Source organism: Zonotrichia leucophrys, chromosome 1 (assembly GCF_028769735.1).
Source record: "Zonotrichia leucophrys gambelii isolate GWCS_2022_RI chromosome 1, RI_Zleu_2.0, whole genome shotgun sequence".
Lineage (NCBI taxonomy): Eukaryota > Metazoa > Chordata > Aves > Passeriformes > Passerellidae > Zonotrichia > Zonotrichia leucophrys.
Window position 1 is genome coordinate 70692496 of NC_088169.1, and position 12345 is coordinate 70704840.

Consider the following 12345-nt stretch of genomic DNA (forward strand, 5'->3'; position numbering starts at 1 on the left):
TTGAACTTCTTCATCTCATCAGTAATACTAAGACTTCAACTTGGCCAGTTCCATTGTGATGTATTTCCTTTCACAACACTGTTTTCACAGTGCTGAGCTTCTGACATACCTTGCAGAGCCTATGAGCTATTTTTGCAGTTCACACACATTTGAGCTACATTAATAATGGCTCACTCTTTACCTTCAGGCATGCGTGCCCAGGAAAGCATATCATGTTGCTATTTTAATACAGAGGTCTTGCCCTTTTCTGACTGAGTAATGCATGAATAGAGCACTTTGGCTGCTAGTACAATTTCTTTTACTGTGTTCTAAAACACATTTTGCATACAGTTTATTCAATTTGTTCAATGTATTTGTTCAAATACATATAAACACTGAATGAGTAGGAATTGCCAGTAAGTGTATGAGCACACACTGTAGTTAACCTGCATCATCAGTAGCAGTTAATTTGAATGTACATAGTCAGAGTAAAGAATCATATTATTTCAACAAAAGGTCTCTAAAATTTAGCCCTCTGCCACCTTCATTTTAAGGTATCTCCAAGTCTAGACTCCAATTTTTTTTTCTTGTTTTGTTGTTTTTTCATGAATCTCATACTAGGATTCTGGCCTCCCAGCTGATTTCAATCACTCATTATTCTCCTGCATCCACTATGCTCTGACATGAACCAAGCTATAGCTCCTTTCTCTATGATCTAGCCTGTGAGATGTGAGTGATGCAATTTGAGGCATCCAAAACCCTTGGAAGTACCATGACAAGACTCCTTCTCACATTGATGGTAGTAGAATTGGGGAAGGCAGAACACTTGAATAACCTGGACTGCTTTGGACAGAAGCACACTGGGAGCAAGAGCCCGTGCAGAGCCCCAGTGTATCCCGCGGCACATCCCGTGCGCTGCCTGGACCAGCTGAATTGGTCTGAAACTTCGGCTTCCAAGAGGAAGTGTCTCACAGCAGGAGAGGGCGCCAGACAACAAGGAGCAAGTGATGGCTTGGCGGTGCGTCCGGGAGCGCAGACCTGCCTCCGAAGGGAAAGGTGACCGTGGGACAATAGGGCACCGTGTGACAACCCTCCCTTTAAGGGTGAAGCTTCGAAAATGCTCATTGGTTGAAAGGAGCGACAAAATCCGAGGGTCCACAGAGAGTTTTACTGGCACATTACACACTTGATGTGGAAATTGGTGTGTTAGTCCTAGACCTGGTATACAGGCACACGGCACTGGGTTTTTGGTAAAGGGTTGGGGTGAAGGGAAGAGAAAAATAAGGCATATGGCAGTGGGTTTTGGATAAAGAGAGAAGGTGGCAGGGAAAAGGGAAATTTAAGAGGTTAATTTAAAAAAGTAAGGTTAATCTTTAAAAGGAAAAGAGAAAAAAGAAAGGGAAAGAAAGAGGAAAAGAGAGATGAAAAGGCATCATCAGCCCTTGTTCCAGCATCGATCCAGCTAAAAAGATGCCTGTTGGAGAGGATGAAACAGGAAAGCCTTATAAATATGATTGTCTGGCAAAAGATTTTGAAAATATAAAACCTACAAGTGAGATTGAAATGAAAGCAAGCTTAGAACTACCTTAGTTACTGAACAACTAGAAAACTGGTTTGGCCAACTGAAGGTAATCCCCTTTTGATGAAAAAATACCCTCTGCTTGCAGACAGATCCAAGGGTCAGAGCAGACCCTACTAGCTTGGCAGAAGGGGGCCAAGGAGTAGTTTTTAGGGTTTAAAATGCAACACAGTATGGTAGCGATTCTTATAGGCTGTATGTAAATGCTATAAGATTTGTATCTTGTACTAGATTAGGTGGTGAGAATCAGAATGTTCAACACAGAAGATTTGTTGTATTGTAATGGGAACTTCACTCTCTTACCCCTTTTACTCCCTTATACTCTTGCCTCTCTTACCCTCTCATCCTCTCTACCCCTCTCTGCTCTTGGGCCTGCTCTGAGCTGTGGCTGGCAGCTCCAAGCAGGGTCCTGCACCCACGGCCTCTGCAATAAACCCCAAGTTCACAACCTGGCTTCAGAGATCTCTTGTCTCAGTCTGTCCTGACCATCCTACCCCCTGATATTCCTACAGATGCCTATGCTTGTTTCAGCATCAATCCAGCTGATAAGTGGTGGTCCAGTTGAGCCAGTTCAGCTGATGAGATGTCCGGGCTCTGGGGACACCACCTGGACTTGGAAATGCCCTTTTATTGACAAGTTTCTCCACCCCAAAGATATATTTCTCATTTCCCATATTAATCAATTACCATGCAGTCTGTTCTTTTAGGCCTTTCTGGAAATGGTTCAGAGGGCTTCAGGAATCTTTGGTGGTTGATTTGAAATAACACTGAAGGAAGCCAGCTGCCAATCCCACCTTATAGACCATGTCTACTTCCTGCCAATTATTCCTGCACTCTGCTGTACTGTGCTGTGGTTCTTTCTCATGGAAAAGTGCTGCCCTCTCTCCACCTGCCCCCCCCTTCTCCAGCCAAAACTTGTTCTTTCTCACAGCATCCTAGTGCCAGTAGTCCTTGGTTATTACCAACAATTCTGGTCTGTTATTACAAACAGTCCTTGGCTGGCTCCACAGCCATCCGGTCATACGCTATTTGAGACATACACATCAGCCCCTTATCTTTTGGGAACTGAGAGCTTTTAGACCACTGTCCACAGGGTTATAAGAAAATGGGGTTTAGTCATAATTATTTTTCATACTGGCCATAATTCGAGTCAGTAACTTTATTTGAATGTTCATCAACAGAAATATTATTCCACTTGGCTTGTTAGTCAGGCAAGAAAAATAAATTTCCAAGGCTGCTTGTTAAAAAACAAATGCTCATTAGACAACACTATTTCCTGGGAACAGACAGGGTTTCTGATAAGCTGGAGAGGGGCTTTGCCCAGGTGCAGCTTGTCAAGGCCAAGACGTCATGAGCATTTCTCATATGACAGAGCAGCCTGAGCAGGGAGGGGGTACGACTAAAGTCAGCTTCTCTGACTGGCTCTACACACCGTGAACCCGGGCGGCGAGGGGACACACGCTGCCGAGCCCCAGCTTCCCCTGAGAGGGAGGAAAAACCCCAGGATTGGGGGAAAACCGGTTTCCCTTCGTGCTCCGCGGGGCCGGATCTGCCCCGGGAGGGAGGGCAGGGCAAAAGCTCCTTGGACATTGCGCCCGTGGCCTTTGTTTCTCCGCGTGTGGAGAAACTAACGCCACCTTAGGCCAGTGCTGGTTTAGAAACAAAACGAATTAGCTCGGTTTGAAGTCACGCCGAGGAAAGCGGCTGCCGAGGGCGGTGCCCGCTGCTCCAGCCGTGCCCCGCCGTGAGGGAGGAGGCGGCGCCGGCGGCGCGGCCCGGCCCCGGGAGCTCTCCGCGGTGCTGCAGCGGCTCCACCATCCTGCCCAGGGCAGGGACACCGCCGGCCGGCGCTCAGGACATCCCTCGGAGCGCTGCTGCTGCTGCAGATGCCACCGCCGCTCCCTGTCCCTCCTCCGCCCTGGGGAAATGGGGATATGATGACACGGCCTCTCTGCAGGCTCCCTGGAGACGGGTGTCCGAGAAGCAGATTTCCAGCCTGCAGGAAGGGCTCCCAGCAAAGGAAGCAACCTCAGTTAGCAGGGCACGAGTTGGACCTGTTTTCTGAACAGCAACGGGGCAGAAACCAGCGTGCCTTTTACCCTAGGGATATTTTATCCTATTCCAGCGTCCCTGCCAAAGCACTGCAAACAAGCAGAGCCGTGGGTGCTGGTCTCTAGGATATGGAATATCATAGAATCACAGAATTCTATTCTTCTGAACGCTTTGGGTTGGAAAGGGCCTTAAATCCATCACCCCTGCCATGGGCAGAGACACCTTCCACGGAACCAGGTTGCTGAGAGCTCCATCCAACCTGGCCCTGAACACCTCCAGGAATGGGCATCCACAGCTTCCCTGGGCAGCCTGTTCCAGTGCCTTCACAGCAAAGCACTTCCTCCTAATACATAATTGAAAACTACTGATAGTTCAAAGCCATTCCCCCTGTCACTACGTACTCTTGTAAGAAGTCTCTCCTACATGCTCTTGTAAAAAGTCCCCCTTTTTATACTAAATGGTATTTCAGTGAGTTTAATTTTTTTTTACTTACTATGTTGTGCACATAGTAAGTGTGGGTTTTTTACATAGTAAAAATAAGTGTGCTTTTTACATAGTAAGTAAATTTTTTTTCTGGTATTTAGAGCAAAGTCCAGGTCACAGATAAACTATATACTGAATTCCATCATATTTCCAATCATATGGTGCCATGGCCATAGCAGTTGGCTCAAAACATATTTCAGAAATTTACACACATGCTCCAGAGTATGTTTTACCTTAACAAGTGTGTTCACTCTCTCAAGATTCTTTTCAGTCTGAGAACATCTTCTTGGGACTAACTTTTGCTTTTCTGCACTTGTTTACAACTGTACAAAGTGGGTGCCACCAAATCAGTATTTGTATTTATGCCTGCCTTGGTTTCCCTTTGCACCAATCTCATTGATTAGAAAGCCAGACAATATTGGACTCACATTAGCCAGCAACCTAGCTGTGGGAGAGGGAAGTGAATCAAAATAATGAAAATGCACCTCATGCATTTTGAGAACTATTTACATTCTGGAAATCAATCCCATCTTAAATGTTTCCTATGAAGACAGGCTGAGAGGGCTGTTCAGCCTGGAGAAGAGAAGGCTCCAGGGACACCTTAAAGCACCTTCTGGTACCCAAAGCGGGCTGAACAGAGAGCTGGGGAGGGTCTTGTTACAAGGGCATGGAATGAAAGGGCAAGGGGGGGGTGGCTTTAAACTGACAGAGGGCAGGCTTAGATTAGATACAAGGAAGAAACTCTTTACTGTGATGCTGGTGAGGCACTGGAACAGGCTGTCCAGAGAAGCTGGGATGCCCCATCCTTGGAAGTGTTCAAGGCCAGGTTAGACAGGGTTTGAGCAACCTGGTCTAGGGGAAGGTGTCTCTGCCCATGGCAGGGGGTTGGAACGAGATGATCTGTAAGGCCCCTTCCAACCCAAGCCATTTTAAGATTCCATGATATTTTGTAAAACTTTTAATTCCTTCAGTATTAGTCTTCTTTGCTTAAGAATATATTTTTTTCTTAATTACTAGATAATTGCTAACTTGGCTTTATAAAGCACAGGAGACTCCAGCTCCTTTAAGAGCTTCCAGGCTGGCCTTGCATGCATTGACACATGTTCACATATGTAAGGTCACATCCTGTATCTGCCTATAGATACCAGCACTTCTGCAAGGAAGATCCTTAAGCTATTTCACTTATTTTCTTAAGCTGAGTGATGCCAAGCACACTTTCTCTATCAATCTAGAAACAGCAAGTCCTGGATTTTTTACTTTGTTTTTAACCTTTTAAAAAATGTAATGATGAGTGACAGATACCTCCCCTGTAACTCAGCATATTATCTGCATCATGCTCATTTTGATCCTGTGCATATAAACAAGGGCAAATGATTTGGTTTAAGACCAAGAGAGTCCATTATGTCGGGGTTTATTTGTTTGGGGTTTTTTTAAGACAAGCAGAGTTAGACAAGCAGAACTTACATACAATTACTCTCAGCCTGTAGCCGACCACCACTGCTGGCAGGAGGCCACAGGCTTTGTACTGACTTTGCAAGGCCTCAGGACTGAGCCTCATTTTGTCTGAGCTTTTATTGACCTGTCTGTGGTTTTCTTTCACTCAGTTGTTGCAACAGCAATATCTCTAATGGGAAGGTAGCTATGTCTAACTGTTTTACTTTTGTTTAACTTTGTATGGCGCCATTGTGGCTTTTACATGGAGAGTGACAAGAAGTTCTGCTGTGGACAATGAGATACTTAAAACTAACACAATGATGTATAACATCATTTATAACTAACATAACAATGCATAACGTAATAATATGTAGAGGAATACAGGCCTGGTATGACAGCAGAGTCCTCTGAGAGTGGACTCACAGAACACTGTAGAAGAGACAGAGGATGATGAAAAAAGGAGCACAGCCTTGGCACTGGAGAACTTGGAGCTACAGAGCTCATCAGCAGTCAGCTAAAGCAGTGCAGACCTGGGAAGTGGACAAAGATAGCTGAGGGATTACACAAAGAACAAGTATGTACCACACATAAATGGCATCCCATATAATACAATTGGATGTAAAATGGAGCAGTAGACAAATGGATAAAGAGCAAGGTGTGAAGGCATCTTAAAAACCACACAAAAATAGCCTCATAACAGTTGTTTTTCTCAGCAAATAATTTGTTGGCAAGGCACTGATGACCAGCTGCAGCCCCGACACCCACTGCTTTACAAAGGCCAGCACTGTCAACCATTGGTCTCAGAGGGGCAGTGAAAGGGTAAGCACCACACCAAAAAAGGCAGACAGGAAGAGTGTGACTACAAAAAATTGAAATGGTTTATTATTTCTGTTTTTTTTTTTCTTTCAGCAGAAGTAGTAGCATTCCTAATTTCTTAATAGTAGCATTATTTATTAGTATATTTCTTAGTATTAGTAGTCTTTAATTTCTTTCTTATTTTTTTTTTAGTAAAAATTAGCTCTCACCTTTGATTAGACTGTTACATTTTCCACTACACTAATAAATTTTGAGTAATGTGGGTTTCTTTCCTCTTTTTTTTTTTTCCAGAACCAGTCTCTGTGTATAACATTAGTAATTGGAGCAAAGGATGCATCTTTTTGGAAATTTGGGCTTAACCATCTCTCTAAGGTCCCAGATGGCATCTGGCACAGTCAAAAATAGAATAAAGATATCCTGTCTCCCAGTCTGGCACATTAACTACAGGACCATTCTTCCTGCCTTTGCTTTATTTATTACATTGAAATAATTATTATGCATACTGAGCTCTTTGAAAGTACATTGCTATAAATACTAGAAAAGTGAGCACATTGTAATTTGAAAAATACCAACTCCTTTTTTTTTCAGTACATCCTTCAAACCATGGAGCCATTATGACAGACCCCAGGGAATAATACTGCCATGACTCATGGTCCGATAATACACAATTAAGTGCAAATCAGCACGATGACAAACACAGGCCTTGCATAACAAAATGACAAAGGTGAGTCCTGCACAGCGGAATGAGCTGTTTCTTTCCTCAAAGCTCAGGGCTTACCCACAGGTTGTCAGCTGGTTACTCATGAACATGAGCTTTCAGAAACACAACCAACTGCTCTGGACTGCACACTTAGTTTCCCTGCAGGCCCCACTCTTAAACCTGCTGAGCAGGACTCAGGTTCTTTCTCAGTTACTGAGATTATCCTGCACGCTTGGTGTCCTTGAACACTTTTGCAGTCCACTTTCTCCTCTCAGTGTTCCACTAGACTGCATTGTATGATTATATCAACTTGTGACTTGAGACAGATTTTACAGGCAGGTCTCCTCTGAGGTCCTCATTCTGAGCAGAGGCAAAGATATGTTTTGTTTTTTCCACACCAGTAAGCTTTACTGAAATGCCTGGTCGTTAAATGCTTGGGGCATGCCTTCCATGGGGATACAGCTGAGGCTTGTCCAGGCAAGTGTGGGCTGGGTAATTAAATCTCCTTGAGGCACTCAAGTAGTCAAGTTTAGGTGAGTGAGTAGCCCTTGTAAGGGCTGTAAGGCCGATGGTGTTCTAGCTGGAGCACTCTTTGAGAACACTGAGTGTGCAGAGGTGAAAGCAAGTGCAGCGCATGTGAAGGAATGAGTGCACTCAGCTGCTACATGGGCTTGCAGGCTGACAGTTCACAATACTTTAAGTGTACTGGAAACACAGTTCACCTGAGGGCTAATTTCAGATGAAAGAGTAAACATGAATCCAGGAGTTGCCATTCATTTTTTGGTCCTTTTTTGGGAGCACTTTCTTTGAGTTTGACCTGACAGTTTGAACCCAAAGTGAACTTCACTTTAATTTGTCTACTAGCTAACAATATATGTGAAGTGATTCCCTCTTCCCCAGGCCATTTGTTCTGGTACAAAGATACAGACCACAACAGAAAATAATTTGTGGAGAGCAGAAAGAGCAAGCTGAGGAAGAAAATGTTGTCCATGAAAATAACCAGCTCTATGTCATGGTCTTAAAATGGGAAAGGAATGCCAGCTCTGGGCATTGTCCTAACTGGATGATTTCATTCACAAAAGCTCTTGGGCCACTTCTCCCAGAGTGATAAAATCCATGAGTAAAAGCCTCTCACAGGCAAATATCTGTCAGTGGCAGCAGCCCTGTCACAAAGCACACATCTCCAGTGGGCTATGATGCATTCAGTGCAGTCAGTGTGAAATGCCACAGTTCTGGATTACTTTGAGTTTAGGAAGTTCCAAGTGGTTTGTCAACAATACTTCTATTTCTAAGTTCTATTTCTATGTCTGTTTTGTGGAGTCGTAGCTGAAAGTATTACTTTCTATACTATATATGAGGATACCAAAGCACAGCAAGATTCAGAGGTTTAGCATTATTTATGATCTTTGAAATAAAACCCAAGTTACCCATTATGTGTGGTAGGCAACTCTGTGGGATCTGGATTGAGATACAGACTTAAGGCTGTTTGTCACAGACCTTCAAGATACAGGGGGCCATTTCTTATGCAGCAGATCTTCCCAAAACTCAATGTATCCTCGTCCTGTGGTGATTTTGTCTCATTGAAACCATTCTACCTTGAAGCTCATCTGGTAGAAAAAGCAACCCCTTAAGATGTGGCAACTGCTGCTAGCTATGCCTGGTTAAGACCAGGATCTGCAAAGATTCAGAGGTGCTATCTTATCTAATTTTTTTCTATTAAGTTACATTCCTTCTTTGCCTGTCCTTAGTAGGTAAATTCTCATGGCTGCAAATGTTTTGCACAGAAAGGTGATGTGCTGTAACTGCAACATTGATTAATCTTTCCTCTATTTCTTTTATTATCCTTGAATTACCGGACGTTTTGAGAAGGAATGGTATCTTTTGTGATGAGGCTGGCAGCATGCCACAGTGATGAAAGATGTCCTTGTAACCGGAACAAAGAAGCCGGGTTAGGGATCCTGATCCCAGCGGGAGCTTTGTTGGGATGCTTTATGCGCCCCAAATGTCCAGTAAAATACTAGCTCCAGAGACAGACCTCAAAAACCCCCACCAGCCCCAGGCCCCGGCTTCACGGCAACCCCTGCGATGGCTCCCGGCGGGCGCACGGAGCCGTGAGGGCTCCCCGGGAGGGCATCCCCGGGCCCGGCCGGGGCTGAGCACCTTGCCCGCCCCCGCAGCCCGGGCGCGGCGGAGCCGGCGGCCGCAGCGCGGCGTCTGCGTGCGGGGGGGCCCATGGCCAGCGCGCCCCGGCCGGCCGCACCATGCCGAACAGGGCCGGCCTGGACACCGCGCTGAAGATGTCCCTGCGGCGGAAATCCTCCAAGATCCACTCCTCGGCCGGTGAGGAAAGGGCGAGGCGAGGCGGGCGGGGAGGAGGCGCCGCGGCGGAGGAAGGAAGGCGCGGCGGAAAGGAAGGGAAGGGAAGGGATGGCAGCGGCGCCTCCATGGCGCGGCCGCCCGGCCCTGCCGCCCTGCCGGCCGCGGCGCTCGGGGATCCCGCAGTGCCTTCCCCGCCCTCGGGGGCTCCCCTGGGCGAGGAGGTGCCTCCGGCGGGGCCGGGGCGAGGCGCTGCCCGCCCGCTGCCCGGCCCCAAGGGCACCGCGTCCCGCCCTCAGACCCCGGCCCGGCCCCGCCGCACCTCCCGCCAGTCCCGCCAGGGCCCCCGGCACCCTCAGCCCGCCGCGCGAGCAACCCCTCGCCCTCTTGGCTGTGACAGTTACTGACAGCGACATTTCCTCTGGTCAGAGGGCAGCACCGCCGTGCAGGGGACACAGCGGTCCCCCAAGCCACCCCGCCGGTCAGGGGCCTCTGTCCCGTGACCAGGAGCGGGGTGAGCATCAGGCACTGCAGTGAGCCTGCGGAGAGGTCAATTACAGGGTTTCTCAAGAGGTGCGTTTAGAAAACCGTTTTCCAACTAGTTCATGAAAAGAAGTAGACAGAAATGGAAGAATTTGAAGGTAGAATTCTCCTTTCAAAAGACTGACTTCTGTAGGACCAAGGTGCATTCAGATTTTATCTGTGGTATGTTCTGCTTGGGCATAGATGAAGCATCAGTGACATTGCTGGTGACTTACAGACACCCGTTCCTGTGCAGATTATTTAGGTGCCTAGTACAGTTTCTGTGGTGAGTAAAACTGTAGTATAATGCTGTTTCAGCACTTTTTGTTTCAGTGAGAAATGTGCACATTTCCTGATCAGATCTGCTTTGGGTTAAATCTCAGAGCACCTTGGAGAGCATTTTCTGGATTGCTTTTGGACGATGCTGTATTTGAAGATGTCCTTTAGCCACTCATGGCTGTTCAGCTCATGGAACCAGGCTAGATCTAGCTGAAAGAAGAAAGCCACCTTCCCTTTGGCCCCTCTGCACAACCTGGTCACTCTAGTAACATTTTCCTGTTTGGTCTCACTGCTTGGTAGCAAGGACAGAACGTCAGGGACTTCTGCATAGCAGCTGAAGTGGGATGCTGAGCAAAGAGGTGTGTAATGCCTGCTCAGAGGAAATGGTAAGGTTTCAGGGTAGGATTTAGCATATTACCAGCTCTACTTATCTTCAGCCTAAGCCATTCAGATGAAACAGTTGCAGTTAAGCAGATTCCACTTTCCAGTGTTTGGGGGCATGTCCACTTCTGCAGTCCGATCTGAAACCCTGTCCTGTGATAAGAAGGCTCCTTTCCCAGAACTGCAGTTTGGCAGATCTTTTTGTGACTTAACCTTTGTAATCCAAACCTAGGCTCCTTTCAGTGATTGGCACTTGGAGAATGTTTAGCTTCAGTGTAGCATACATAAGGAGTTTAAGCTTCAGCTTTTGTCAATGACAGAATCACAGACAATGGGTTGGAAGGGACCACAGAGGGTCCAACCTCCCTGTTCAAGCAGGGTCATCCTAGAGCACATTGGATGGGATTGTGTCCAGAGGGTTCTGGTTCAATATTTCCAGTGCTTGGTCATCCACAATCCACAGTCATACTCATGGATCTAGGTGGTTAAGTTGTGCCTCGATGCGCTGGGTGGTTAGGGCACCCAGATCTTCTAGTTGGGATTTATCTGTACACAGACTCAGACTTTTACATGTTCTCTGCGTGTCACATAAGAAGAATCCAAATTAGCTGATACTTTGAAGAAAGGTGGGGGTTGCTGGTTAGGATTAAGATCAATTTCTAGCTCTTGAACAATGTATTTCCTATATAGAATATTTTCAAGGGGAACAAGAGTAATATCTAGTATTAAGTTGATTGTGGTTTGTTTAGTACACCAGAGCCAGCTCTGGTGACTTAGGACAACCAGAACCAATCTCTCTGCCACCCAGAAAGTCCTGCCTTCCCCATTCCTGTGCATTCCCACTGCCTTGCTTGTGTCAGCAATAGCCATCAGATGGTTACCTGTTCACCAGGATCAGTGCTGATGTGGCTCACTTACCAGCCTGTATGATCTGAATGCCAGCAGGGACCAGACACAGAAAGGCAGTAGCTCTGTTTTTCGCAGCATGTTGTGGCTTCGTGTGCAGACCTGCTGTTTCTGGGGGCCAAACAGGTTCAGGTGAGGGGCTCTGGGCTGTGTGAACCCAACTGTAAGAGCATACATTTGGAGACTGGGCCACAGGCCACTGACAAGCAGTTCAGATGTGGTTGTGTGGTGGTACTGCAAAATCTCAAGACCCTTCTGAGCTGAATGGTGTGGAGGGAGAACCGGTCACCCTATTGTCATCCTGAGTTAGGGTCAGGTAACTGTCTCTATCCATTGCAGGTTTTTTGGCATCCATGTATCAAAATGTTCACTCTCCTTTCCTTTTTAGAAGAGAAGATCTTTCCTGCTCTGAAGTCTTTCAGTTTATTTGCTGGTTTTGTTTACTTTTGAGGGAGTTTTGGTAATCTAAAGTATTAGGTTTTAGTTTGGGTCGCTGAGATTTATTTTCATACCATGTAAAGCATTTCAGTAGCTTACAGACATTCCTCTTTAGTCAAGAAGAACACTGCCTCAGTGATGGTCTAACAATATCTTTTCATCTCAGATTTTTGACCCTCCTGCACTTGGTAGTGTGACTTCCACATGTGCTAATACAGTATAAAGTGCAACTGGAATATTTGATAGAGTTTTAAACCTGGTTAACACTGGTATAAAGCACTTGCCAGAAAAACAGATGACATGAAAAGGAGAATTGAGAGATGGGAAGTCACCTTCTGCCACTCAGATGATCACTGCGCTTTTTTATGCATTTGCTCATTAATTGATTTTGTTTCCTTGTACAAGTAAACCTTTTTATTGCTGTAATGTTGCGCCAACTGAGCTAAATTGATTAGATTTA

At 46.1% G+C, this 12345-nt stretch overlaps 1 protein-coding gene across 1 annotated transcript in view; it reads left to right on the top strand.

Moving 5' to 3' along the window:
• Positions 1–9235: 9235 nt before the first annotated feature.
• ATP8A2 (ATPase phospholipid transporting 8A2) overlaps positions 9236–12345 on the top strand; it is a 308865-nt gene continuing 305755 nt past the window's right edge. Inside the window, exon 1 of the mRNA XM_064717090.1 lies at positions 9236–9383. Coding sequence (XP_064573160.1) covers positions 9305–9383 — 79 coding nt within the window. The 5' untranslated portion in view covers positions 9236–9304. The remainder of the gene's footprint in view (positions 9384–12345) is intronic.